The sequence below is a fragment of the Argopecten irradians genome, chromosome 6, assembly GCF_041381155.1.
Source record: "Argopecten irradians isolate NY chromosome 6, Ai_NY, whole genome shotgun sequence".
NCBI classification, from domain to species: Eukaryota; Metazoa; Mollusca; class Bivalvia; order Pectinida; family Pectinidae; genus Argopecten; species Argopecten irradians.
In genome coordinates this window covers 47,480,369-47,494,728 of record NC_091139.1, presented here as the reverse complement: position 1 = coordinate 47,494,728, position 14,360 = coordinate 47,480,369, and the positions used below count along the sequence as shown (strand labels likewise).

The window sequence follows — 14,360 nt, the reverse complement described above, 5'->3', positions numbered from 1 at the left end:
ACTGATATAGAGATTAATAAAATCTTTTACCTCAAAGTGATCGAGATCTGGTTATCTCAGCGGAAGCCTAAGATTTTGTAACATATAATCTCAACCAAGGCGTTAGCCAAGGTTGGGATGTTACAAAATCTTAGCCCGAGACTGAGATACCAGGACTTGATCACTTACAGGTAATAGATTTTTTTTCTCTCGCATCTTTTAAGATATAACAAAACCCATCTATACACATTCAGAGCATGAAATTATCCTGTCTTGGGCCTCCTGATTTAAAGCCAATTAACCATTTCATCTGCGCTTTGAATTTAGTAATTCCGCATAAAGTAAAGTTCAGTTATATCAAAGAAAAACGATGATCAATCAGTACATACTGTTTTTATAATTAAAAGCAACAGCCAAACAATGCATGGTAAATGACTGAATGTACATATCTTAATAATATTGGTTATCTGAAGCGTGTGACATCACCGATTGCAGAGTATGACTTCATAAGCGTGGACTGTTACATGAATGGCGTAAAATTCCACCAAAAATCACGTAAAGGTACCAGACAGATGGGACGAGATAGAAAAGTCTAGCACGGGTTATCATGCAAGATTTCACTGTCTGAGGTGCGAGAAATATATATCCTAGCTTTCCAGATGTTTACACTATTTTTTATGTTGATATTTAGTAATTAAATCATTACTATGTAAGCATCCACTTTTTCCTACATCAGATTATCCGGTAGTGTTTATGATAGGAACGTCATTAAAACTATTTTACCTATATCATATCCAAACAGTATTCCACCGAGGGAGGCCATGACAGCTGCCAGCCCCAGGTAACAGTTTGGAGAGATGGCTGACACTTGGGAGGTTTGATGGGTTGGGCTGACAACAGGACTGTTGTCAAGGTGACGCTCGTCCAACTCCATCTGGATAGAACGTACAGGATCTTCATCATGAAATGAGTCCACAGATCCATTGTTAGAGGTGTAGTCCTTCAGTAGAATCTCTGTCATAGAAAACATGTATTGGGGTACAGTCAAACCCAGTGAGTCTTTATAGCAAATTGGCCTTTATACACACATCAAGTGGTGTTGACCATTTGATTGGGTCATAGGCGACCAAATCTGTACCTATTATTATAACCATTAAAGGGACCATTCAGCATCAGGTTGCATCAGAAATAAAGTAGTTTAAATAAATAAATGTAAGTTGGAGTAGTTGCTTATATAATCGTATAAAACCATAATTTCAGTTTCAATAGTATCAGTTATCATTTGGTTATAGTTTTTGTCTTATGTTTCATAAAGAATGTTGAAAAATACTTTTATGTACTGTTTTTCCTCTTAGTTATGTAATAGAATTAGCCTCACTGAATTGTCCCTTTAAAATTGAATTTTCCAAAATCTTCCAAAACCATACAGTCAACATGTTACGTCAGAGCTAGTTGTAATGTATGATTTTTAATTGTTTCTAAATGATATAAGTTTTAAATGTAGGTACATAATAAACACAATGTAAAGGTCTTAATGACAATATATTGTTACAAATCATTAATGTAAACACATGCAATGATATCTCCTACAGTTATGATATATATCGCTAGCAAACACACAAATAAAATCACATCAATATTGCACCTTCAACTTCAAGCTATCAATTATTTTCTAAATCCTTTTATAAAATAAATATGTCATGGTGACATATATCTAAGATTTATAAAAATGACCTCTACCTTTATTAGCAGTACACAAAACACCTCCTTTTTTGGAATCGTCTGTTTTAACCAGAGGAATATTATAATTATCACTATAGACATCGAATGATTTGTTCAGTAAATTCCCCATGGGTACAGGTATAGAGATGTCACTGCTGTAATGGTCACATCAATAATTCTCCATGGTTACAGGTATAGAGATGTCACTGCTGTAATGGTCACATCAATAATTCTCCATGGTTACAGGTATAGAAATGTCACTGCTGTAATAGTCACATCCATAATTCTCCATGGTTACAGGTATAGAGATGTCACTGCTGTTATATAATAAACACATTAATAATTCTCCATGGTTACAGGTATAGAGATGTCACTGCTGTAATAGTCACATCCATAATTCTCCATGGTTACAGGTATAGAGATGTCACTGCTGTTATATAATAAACACATTAATAATTCTCCATGGTTACAGGTATAGAGATGTCACTGCTGTAATAGTCACATCAATAATTCTCCATGGTTACAGGTATAGAGATGTCACTGCTGTAATAGTCACATCCATAATTCTCCATGGTTACAGGTATAGAGATGTCACTGCTGTTATAGTCACATCAATAATTCTCCATGGTTACAGGTATAGAGATGTCACTGCTGTTATAGTCACATCAATAATTCTCCAAATTCTTACAAATACAGGTATCTATATTCCTCAGTCACATCTCAGTCAGTAGACACATAATTAATTCTCTATAGTTACATATACAGGTATCTGTATTCCTCTGTCACATCTCAGAGAGTAGACACATAATTGTCTCCATAGTTACAAATACAGGTATCTATAATCCTCATATATACATCTCATACAGTCAGATAAAAGTGGTACCAGTCACATCATTTCCTCTGTTTGACATTAGGAGATATTGTCAAATATTATTTTGAGTTGATTAATTTTGTTCTGAACATAGGTAATTACCGAGGCAAAACCACTCATGCTAATGTTAGATTAAATCTTACATTCTGGTCCTATTATATACTAAAACACATCTCCTGGTATCCTTATTTTACATCGGTGAACATGACATAGCTCCAGGTAGAGTACAACTAACTCAGTTGTACAGACACGTAGATATTCATAAAAACAAACATCTGGTGAACATATTAACTAAACATATTATAGTGTAGTGAGTCCAAGCCGTCACCAAGCATTAACACCATACACTTTCAACTAAATAAATGCACTCCACAAATAGATGCTTTAAACAAACTGTTTAGAGGAAATAAATGCTTGGAAACTGTTTAAGCAGTTTTATTACTACATGTACATTGTGTGGACATGGTCTAGAGGTGCAGTGTTTAGCTCCTGCTTTAAGCAAGGAAATTCTCAAATCTGGGTTGTGTGTTATATCTTCCAGGCAGAGCTAAAATAAGAGACTGTAGCAGGACTATGTCGATCATTGCTGACCAGGTAGCTCAGCGGTAGAGCATTTGGCTAGTGTCCGGATTCAAATCACGGTCTGGCCGCGACATTTTCTCTTACCCTGCTACAAGACAAAGGGGCCTTGAAAGTCATATGAAATAATTTTAATTTGTAGATTTAACAGGAAATGAGAAAATGTAGCATCTAGACCTGGATTAAAACCAGAACCTCTGAACACTAGCTGGATGGTCTACCAATAAAGCTACCTGGTCATCAATGATCAACCCAGTCCAGCAATGCTACACTCCTCCATCCTTTCTCAAAGTCTTTGCCCTTGAAGACACACATTTATACCATCACTGTGAGTATTTTAAACACAAGCTCTGTAACTTTATTTCACTGTGAAATGTAGAATGGATATGATCACAACACTTACTGGTAAATTATGGAATTTCCATTTTGTTGCCTACTTAAGATATGTCTACATCAGCTGTCATGTATATATAATGTTTGTAGCAGTCCTAGTGAAAATGCAATTTCAGTGTCATACTCCAATGATATTAGGTTTGATATATGGATATTTATGATAGCTAACTCCTACAATTGGATAATTATTATTTTATATGATCATAACATCACCAAACCATCACATCTGTTACATATGTATGTACAAAATCAATGCATGTATAACTGTCGTGGAAAGGCAGTAAATATGTACCTCATTTATGACATTACCTTCTGTATTCATACATCATTGTGATTTAACCACAGTTGTTCTGACTACCATTATATCCCTATACAGTGTACCAGGGTTTTGATAAGAACTGGGGAAGAAATTATTTAAAAAAATATATATCTTCCCAAAATGTTGGTCATCTTGGAAATAACAACACTTGGTCACAACCATCTAAATATCATTCTAGGAAAGTTTTAATTATTCAAATGGTGGATTGAAACTAAAGAGTGTCTCTCTCTATAATACAAATACATTTGTATCAATCCAAACAGCTAGCCCAAGATACTCTGGCCCTGACACCAGACTTTGACATTATGACAGATACTGATGTCTGGTGTAGGGCCAGAGCGCAGTGCTATATCAAAAGGTGGAACTCGCTGATGTTTCAAGTAAAATAAAGTTTATGTAAATGTCAACAAGAGATCCCAGAGGGATCTTGGCGCCCACCAAAGAATGATCTATATCTGACAATAGAAAGATGGATCTTTTCTCTATTTTTTTTAAACTTTTTCAAACATACTACACATAAAATTTGAGACAGATCGCTTCAGTACCTTTTGAGAAATAGCAGTAACAAACTTCAACTATCAAAATCCAAGATAGCTCCTTGGCGGCCATCTTGTTGATCAATCGGTCCCAAATCACAATATGCACAACTAGGGCCCTAGGGGAACCTACATGTGAAATTTGAGAAAGATCCATTCAATACTTTCTGAGAAATAGGGATAACAAACTTTGAATATCAAAATCCAAGATGGCTGCCTGGCGACCATCTTGTTGACAGATCGGTCCCAAATCACAATATGCACAACTAGGGCCCTAGGGAAACCTACATATGAATTTTGAGACAGATCCCTTCAGTACTTTCTGAGAAATAGCGATAACAAACTTTGAATAACAAAATCCAAAATGGCGGCAGCCATCTTGTTGACCGATCGGTTCCAAAATACAATATGCACAACTAGGTCCCAAGGGGAACCTACATATGAAATTTGGGACAGATTCCTTCAGTACTATCTTAGAAATAGCGATAACAAACTTTAACTATCATATTTTTTGGTTAAAAATGATACTTTCCGATGATTTTTACAATGGAAAAGTATAACTCTTTTGCATATGTGTACACAGGACCAAGTCATTACCCTGTTGAATCTGCGTGTAAATATAGATATGCAAATTTTGTTGACAAGCATTTTACCCTATACGTTAAGCTATGAGTACATGACGGGTCGTCACGTACGCGTGCGGGTGGTCGCGTTCACGGTTGGACTGTTACGATTGTACGTGTCTGTGTGTTACATACATTCACAATAGTAGTATCAAAACTGAATCTTTTGTAAGATTATTTTATTATTTTATAATTTTTTTCACAACTTTAAACTGCTATAAAACTGATGAGTCAAATGTAGATTCTGTAATCAATTATTATAGCTTTGAAATTGTACTTTGGATTATTCCTCTGTGTACACATGCATTACACAACAGTGCATCATCTGTTGAAAATCATGTTTAAATTTATTCACCATGCATGTTCACTTCTCTAATGTTATATACAACATAATTATGACTATTATAGTTTCGATTTCCGAATATTACAATGTATTTTCATGTATCTATAGCAACCACATGTGTATGCCGTCACGGTCAGTTTCATATAATTATATGCTAACATTGCACAAGCTATCTTACCTTCTCAAAATTGAATCGCCTGATTTTTTGTTAATTGCGCAGGAGATTTCACTATGATGGCAAACGCTGACACGTGCAATTTTTTTTTAGATTAATAATATATCGTTCCCCACCTAGCCATGTGGTTACTGTATTGATAAATTTATACTCATTATCTCCTTGCAAAAAAGAGATGTAAATGAAATCTTAACTCTACCCCATACAGGTAAAAAAAAACAAACTTTCTCATGTTAATCTTAGTTTTGTATATATTTGTTTATGTTATTTTGTTGATAGTGTATCTCCTCCCCATGACCTGTCTATATATGCAATACCTTTTCTTCCATGTATTTCATGTACCACAAAGCGCCATACTTTCTTGATACCGGTTGATGGATTGTAAAATTTCTATCAAGCTATGGGCATGTGATATGCATGGAAGTTACAAATCATATCTATAACATTCAAGCAATTTTATTCTGATATACTTTATATTAATATTTTTTCTATTGTTGAAAAAAATTTGGCATTCAAATTATTTCTTATAAAGTTTCTATTATTGTGTAATGATATCGAACAAAATCCCGGTCCTCTGCGCACTCTCCAAATTTCACATGTTAATGTAAGATCACTTAGAAATAAATTAGGTATAATAGATAGTGAGCTGACTGAAAATGATATTATATGTCTTACTGAAACACACCTTGACCCGTTAGTTCTGGACTCTGACCTTGTTTTAGACAGTTTTAGTAGTTTTCATCGAAGGGATACACAGGTAGGATTTGGTGGTGGCATTATTATTTTATACAAGAGATACTGTAATCTGTAAGCGAAGAAGAGATTTGGAGTCTAATAATATTGAAATTATTTGGTTAGAAGTTTTAGTAGATAGCTACAAGTTCTTACTAGGGTGTATATATAGACCAGAATCTAATGTAGAATACTGGCGAAAATTAGATGACATGTTTAATATTGTTTTTGATGATAATATTACTGATGTAGTTATAACAGGTGATATAAATGTTGATATGTCAAACCTTCAGCCACACTCTCATCTAGGCAGTTTACTTACAAAACATAATCTAAACAGTTTTATTAAAGAACCCACTCGCATAACTCCTACCTCTTCTTCTTCTATTGACATTGTTCTATCTAACAACAATCATCTTATAAGGGATACAAATGTTCTTGCTCCAATTTGTAGTGATCATTGTCTTATTAACTTTTGTATATCATATTCAGTATATAGACAAACTGCATATAAGAAAACGATATATGAATATGATGGTGCTGATATTGATAGGATTAATTATAATATTAGTAATATTGACTGGATATCTATCTCACAAAATAATGATGTAAACGAATTTAATAATATTCTAGTTGAAACAATTAACACACAAATAAATGACCATGTACCACAAAAAATAGTTACAGTGCGACCGAATGATAAGCCTTGGTTTACAAACACGATCAGATTAAAAATTAGACAGAGGAACCGCATCCACAAAAAAACTATTAATTCAAATTCCCCTACTCAATGGGAAAGGTACAGATTAGTTTGAAATGAAACTATTAACTTAATTAGAGAAACAAAACAGAATTATTTCATGAAACTTGAATCATCGTTAAATAACTATAGCTTGTCTCCAGATAAATGGTGGAAAATTGCAAAATCTTTGTTAAAAATTGATAATAAGCAAACGTCTATCCCCCCTCTAAAACATGATGAGTCTTTTCTCCAACATCCTTTTGAAAAAGCGGAACACCTAAATACATACTTGTCTTCAATTTCCACTTCTTCTAATGATCTTGATCCTCTTCCCCCTCCTCCCAAGTTTCCTTTTAAGACTGACAATATTGTATTTACTGAACAGGATATCAAAGATCAACTTTCTAATCTTAATGAAAAGAAACCTGCAGGACCTGATGGTATTGTCCCAAAATTCATAAAACTATTGACACCCTCTATTTCTATTCCTCTTACCCTTCTCTGCAATAAAACTATGGAAACTGGTTGTATTCCCTTGCCACGGAAAGCTGCTATCATCAATGCCATATACAAAGGGAAAGGTGATGTAAATGATATTTCCAACTATCGTCCCATCTTTATCACCTCTTGCTTCAGTAAAATAATAGAAAAAGTAATTTTTAAGTATCTCTATAATTACCTACGTGATTGTGAAGTAATCACCAAACATCAGTCCGGCTTCATTCCCGGTATTCAACTGTGAACCAACTTCTCTCGATATACAATAATATCACTGACTCATTAGACAAAGGAAGAGAAGTTCGGTCTGTTTTCTGTGATATAAGTAAACCCTTTGATAGAGTGTGGCATGATGGACTATTATTCAAATTAGAATCTTATGGTTTTAAAGGGAAATTATTAGGGTGGTTTAGAAATTATCTTACTGATAGGAAGCAACGTGTTTTAACTGAAGGCATTTTCTCTACCTTTAAAACTGTTAACGCTGGAGTCCCCCAGGGATCTGTCTTAGGCCCTTTTTTATTTCTATTATATATTAACGACATAACTAATATTGTTACTAGTCATTGCAAATTGTTTGCAGATGACACGTCGATTAGTGAAGTAATTGATAATAACCAAATCTATGCTGCCCATACACTTTCACAAAATCTTTCGAATATAAGTACCTGGGCCCTGAAGTGGGACATAAAGTTTACCCCACTAAAACTGAATCATTAATATTTTCAAGGAAACGAAATGTCATTCATCCCGATATATACTTAGACAATAACACGGTTCATACAGCTAGCACACATAGACATTTAGGAGTTTTACTTTCTGACGACTGTAAATGGACTCATCACATAGATTATGTATACTAGAAAGCATTTAAAAGGATAAATATTTTAAAAACATCAAAAAAAAGAGTGACACGTAAAACTCTTTTAAACATTTATAAAAGTTATATTTTACCTATTTTAGAATATGCTGATGTTTTATGGGATAACTGTACTGAACTATGTAAACTTCTGTTAGAGTCTGTCCACTTAGAAGCCGCTAGGATTATAACGGGATTGCGCAGAGGTACCTCTCATGATATACTTTATAAAGAACTAGCTTGGGAATCTCTCTCTGATCGGCGTCAAAAACACAAACTTATTCTTATGTTTAAGATACTCCATGGCTTTGCTCCACAGCATTTGATTGAAATTGTACAACCATTTTTATATCAGCCTGAAAATGAGAGATATCCACTAAGGATGACAAGATATTTTAATATTCCTATGTGCAGAACTGCAAGTTACTAAACTAGTTTTTTTCCAAGTACCTTTAGAGAATTTAATTCTTTCGCTTTAAACTTTGACTTATCGAATGTTAATACTGTTGCACAATTTAAAACACTCCTTTTTAATATTAATAAAATGGAACATGATATAACAAATACCTTTATAAACAAAGGTTCTCGAATTATGAATATTACTCTGTGCCAGCTCAGAAATTCCTCTAGCAATCTAAATTCTGACCTATTTCGCGATCATTTGAGAGATTCTCCAATTTGTTCTTGTGGCCTTGGTGATGAAACAGCCGAACACTATCTTTTCATATGTCCTTTATTTAATGAACAAAGATCATCACTCAGAACCAAAATACATAATTCTAATATTCCCCACACGCATTTTAACACAAAAACTTTACTGCATGGCTGTGACAATTGTGACAAAGAAAAAAATACATATTTATTGCAATGCATATCAGAATATATATCTGAAACTAAAAGATTTTTTTTTTTAATTTTTCTACAATGATAGGTTGGGGAGATACACTAATAATAATGTGAAATGTTAAAATATTTTTGTTGATAATTGTACTATACCTGATTTGTTTGGAGATGGCTAATATAGGCTTTGCCTGTTGCCAAATCCATTTGCATATTATTTGCAATAAAATCTGTTGAAATGAAACTATCAAAATCCAAGATGGTGGCCTGGCGGCCATCTCGTTCACCGATTGGTCCAAAAATGCAATATGCACAACTAGGGCCCTAGAGGAATCTACATATTAAATTTGAGAAAGATCCCTTCAGCACTTTTTGAGAAATAGTGATATCAAACCTTGGGGATCAGCACTTTTTGAGAAATAGTGATATCAAACCTTAAGTATCAAAATCATCTTGTTTTTCCGATCAGCCTCAAAATCTGTATGGCACAACTAGGGACCAAAGTTACCCTCCATGTGAAGTTTGAACAAAATCCCTTCAGTAGTTCTCAAGAAATATCGATAACAATTAAACTTCAACTGCCAAAATCACAGATGTCTGTCTGGCCAAGCATTGTTTACGGACGGACGACGGACGACAGACGACGGACCACGGACGCAGGGCAATTTGAATAGCCCAACATCTGATGATGGTGGGCTAAAAACAGTCCAGTGCTTTAGATATAGGAAGTCAAGAAGTAAATTACTCCCAAAATATAAATGAATACTCTAATTACTTTCTGAATTTGGAAGTACCAAATCCTCCCTGATACTATGAATACAATTGTGTTTCTATCCTTTAAAAGTAAGGATTTTTCTTGGAATCAATGAATATCATCTATGAATTCTATCTAAATTATTGAAAGATGATGTTTACAATAACATCAACATTAAACAAATTTGTTTGTAGAAACATTCTCAAGTCTTTATCATTGTGTACTTTGTACAATTTTGAAGTGTTTACTGCTATCATACAACTACAAATACTTTCACTTTGGGGCCTTATTTGACAGTCTTCGTAATTGAATTTATTCGCACTCCTTTATCTCATATTTACTCCCAAATGAAAAAGACAGAGTAAGGTACCTCATTTGTATATAAACAATCTGGAGTATTGTGTCTTACAAGCTATAGACAAGAGGCATATAGCTAGGCCTGTATCAATCACCTGGTTAGTGTGATATTGATATGACAAAGCTTGTACATTGAAAAAAACAAGTTGACATCCATTTACATGAATATACCATATATCACTGCAATTAACACCCTGCACCCAGAACAGAAATAAATATAAAAAGTGGTGGTGGTGTGGGGAACAACCTGCCTGATAAAATCAATCTATGAGGTCGCCATCTTGGATTTTTGAATGTCCTGTCACTCACTCACTGTTGTAACAGTCGTAAGTCAGACGGATAATAGCATAATATAAGATTGAAATCAAATCAAATTTTATAACAAATTAAAATATGAATAATACTGTAGTCAAACCTTCTCTTTTGGTACACCACAAATTAGACTCTGGGCTATTAATATTGTTCTTAGTCAAATTGGAGACTTCTACCTACATGAACTATAGCCAAACACTTTGATGTACACCTTGTAATCCTCATCTGGATGCTACCAGTTATATAATAGTGATGATATCAATATATAGCTTTGTTTTAAAAGATGTTTAATCTCTGTAAAAAGCTTAAAGTTATATGGTCTATGACTTGCTCTATTTTGGTCATAGAAAAAGCATTAAATTGAAGTGTTCTATATATTTGTCTCTGCCTCTCTAAGTTAAAAAACTTTAATTTAAAAAAAAATTCTAGTATATACGGTAAACCTCCGGTTAATTCGAACCGCCGGAGAGTTCGAACACACAATTTTTTCCAGAAAAACGGTAATTTTTTAGCCAGTGATAGTTCGAACACTGACTTTTTATAATCAATCCTATTTCGGATAGTTCGAACAAGTCAAATTATGGACGTAAAAGTAAGATTTTTGTCGGCAAATCGACGCAATGGGGTCCCTAAAAATGGCGATATATTTTTAATATTGCAACAGTTTAGACGTTTGGAATAAAGATTGTATGAATGATCATTATAATGACCATACGGCAGATAAGTAATGAACATTTTAAGCCATAAATAAAAATTGTTCATGCCGATATATCGTACACAAAGCAGCAAGGCCAAATGTTTAATGTTAGCCCCTGACAATGTATATCTAAATTTGCTGTACCCGATGGAAACACGTGGAAGAAATTGCCAATGTTTGTTAAGTCCAATCTAGATACGGATATCAGTTTAAGTCGACATTAAAACATGCATTCAATCTATCTTTAATCAGCCAATCAAGGTGTTAAATTACCTGTAAACACGTGCCTCACGCTGGCTTGGACAGGCCAGTTACGAGGTGTCACAGCGAGCATCAAAAGCCAGCCGCTGGGTCACAGCAAGTGATGATTGTGATTACATATTCAGCTCCAGCCAAAAACAATCCACGTGTTGGGTAATTGAACAATAGATTCATAGCTTTTCATCAGGTTAAAACTAGTTACGTAATTTTAGAAGCAGAAAATATGCTATCGGGTTTTGAACAATCTGACAGTCACAGTACTAGTGCAATTGTGACCTAATTTTACGAAATGAATGTAAACAAATATTTTCAACAGCAGTTTCGTAAATGCAACCGGATTTTCTTTAACTAAAAAAGTTAATAAATAAATTTACGTTTGTTACGAAATATAACAAAGATCTAACTAGATTTTCTGTGGTTTAAATAAAGTTTCTATCTCAGTTAACGGACGTCGATATAAATTATAGGCCGCGATCGTGAACGGTGCTGTATGGGGCCTTGTCCACGTGCACATAAGCATGTGGCATCTGCTACGCAATTAATTATAAATTCACCAATTAAATGCTCATGTTCACGAGAAAATGATTGAATATATTATCTTCAGGAAACTAAATTCTTTCCCTACAGATTTTCTGCCTTACATTGCTTATGCCAGGTACATCGGTACTCAAAACTGGTTTTTACCGATTTCAACTCAGATAGTTCGAACTCACAATTTTTTCCTGAAGCTTAATTTCGGATAATTCGAACTGGTCCATCATTATTTATTTAATTTTGTTCGAACTAACCAAAGGTTTACCGTATGTTTAAAATAGCTCGGAAGTTTCCAAGCTGTTCCAATCTATTCCAATCTGTATGGTTTTATGGTGGTCACGTGATTTGACTGGAAAGGTTCTGATCTGTACAGGTATTGCTGATGGCTGTCACGTTTCCAATATTACCCGAAAGTTTTAAACATGATATTGATCTCTGGTTGCATTTGAAATGCATGACATTTCTAAAAGTTACTCTATCTGAATGGCATGTTGGTGCTTTTATGGATCTGACACATCATATATATGTATCCATATTCACATATTGTATGTTTTACACCAGTTTGTTAGAGATCATACTTAATTACTGTCATTTACGTCCTTGCTGGATTTCAAAAAAATATCTGACACAAAAATGGCACAAGGTATTCTTAATTATAAGCTGATAATTTTTTTATAAGGGTCTTGAATGCTTGGTACAACTAGATATGAAAGATCATTCACTTTGAAAATGTAATGAAACAATAACCTTACCTCCCTCCTGCAAATCCTCATTTTCCATGCTTGGTTACCTCCCTTGGATTTCTGTAGATCCTCTGTGGACCTGAAAAAGTTGAAGATTAATCAATGTTCTCAATATGAAAATCCCCACCAACAAGAGGTCCAATGGGTCTTAACGTTCATCTGATTATCAATATAATTCAACATAAAAAAGAAGCACAGAGTAATAGAAAAAAAAAAGAAATCATAAATACAACACTAAATGGGCTAAAAATGCTCTCCTTGTCTTTCACAAACAGTTGAACCATTGTATACTTTTCAGATGAAATTGTCAGTTTATGATATACTTATAATACCAAGTAGGCCAAGGTCGTCCTGGAAAACACATTTGAATTGATATTTCTATGATGCTAAAGGTCACATTACTAGAATACTTGAGGCTTTAACTTACCAAGAAGTTGTTCAAAGATTTTCTTCTACCTACATGTATTTGATCTCTGAGACCTTGAAAGTAGGGTAGTCATTTATTTCAGCATGTCATTTTAGTCTATTTGACCCCTATGTGGCATTGAATGAAAGTCGAGGGCATTTTCTTTCTAAAGTTTTCGAAACCCTCCACTAACAATATCCTTGACCACAAAGACAATCACTTCCTCCTCTAACAATATCCTTGACCACAAAGACAATCACCTCCTCCTCTAACAATATCCTTGACCACAAAGACAATCAATCCCTCCTCTAACAATATCCTTGACCATAAAGACAACCAATCCCTCCTCTAACAATATCCTTGACCACAAAGACAATCAATTCCTCCTCTTATTATGTCCTTGATTACAAAACCATTGCTCCCTCCTCTCACTATATCTTTGACCACAAAGGAAATTAATCTCTCCTCTAACAATTTCCTTGACCACAAAGACAATCAATCCCTCCTCTAACAATATCCTTGACCACAAAGACAATCAATCCTTCCTCTAACAATGTCCTTGACCACAAAGACAATCAATTCCTCCTCTAACAATATCCTTGACCACAAAGACAATTCAATCCCCTCCAATATCTTAACAATATCCTCTCATCCTTGACCACAAGACAATCAATCCCTCCTCTAACAATGTCCTTGACCACAAAGACAATCACTTCCTCCTCTAACAATATCCTTGACCACAAAGACAATCAATCCCTCCTCTAACAATATCCCTTATCACAAAGACAATCACTTCCTCCTCTAATAATGTCCTTGACCACAAAGACAATCAATCCCTCCTCTAACAATATCCTTGACCACAAAGACAATCAATCCCTCCTCTAACAATATCCTTGACCACAAAGACAATCACTTCCTCCTCTAACAATATCCTTGACCACAAAGACAATCACTTCCTCCTCTAACAATATCCTTGACCACAAAGACAATCAATCCCTCCTCTAACAATGTCCTTGACCACAAAGACAATCACTTCCTCCTCTAACAATATCCTTGACCACAAAGACAATCAATCCTTCCTCTAA

General features: G+C 34.4%; 2 protein-coding genes across 2 annotated transcripts in view; one reads left to right on the top strand and one right to left on the bottom strand.

Annotated features, from left to right (window-relative positions):
• The window catches only part of LOC138326095 (solute carrier family 2, facilitated glucose transporter member 12-like), a 53,579-nt gene that overhangs the window by 36,579 nt on the left and 2,640 nt on the right, over window positions 1-14,360 (bottom strand). Inside the window, exons 2-3 of the mRNA XM_069272234.1 lie at window positions 12,879-12,948; window positions 763-993 (exon numbers count right to left, since the gene is read on the bottom strand). Coding sequence (XP_069128335.1) covers window positions 763-993; window positions 12,879-12,906 — 259 coding nt within the window. The 5' untranslated portion in view covers window positions 12,907-12,948. The remainder of the gene's footprint in view (window positions 1-762; window positions 994-12,878; window positions 12,949-14,360) is intronic.
• LOC138326571 (phosphotriesterase-related protein-like) overlaps window positions 3,212-14,360 on the top strand; it is a 37,741-nt gene continuing 26,592 nt past the window's right edge. Inside the window, exon 1 of the mRNA XM_069272669.1 lies at window positions 3,212-3,479. The gene's annotated coding sequence lies outside the window, so the exon portion shown is untranslated. The remainder of the gene's footprint in view (window positions 3,480-14,360) is intronic.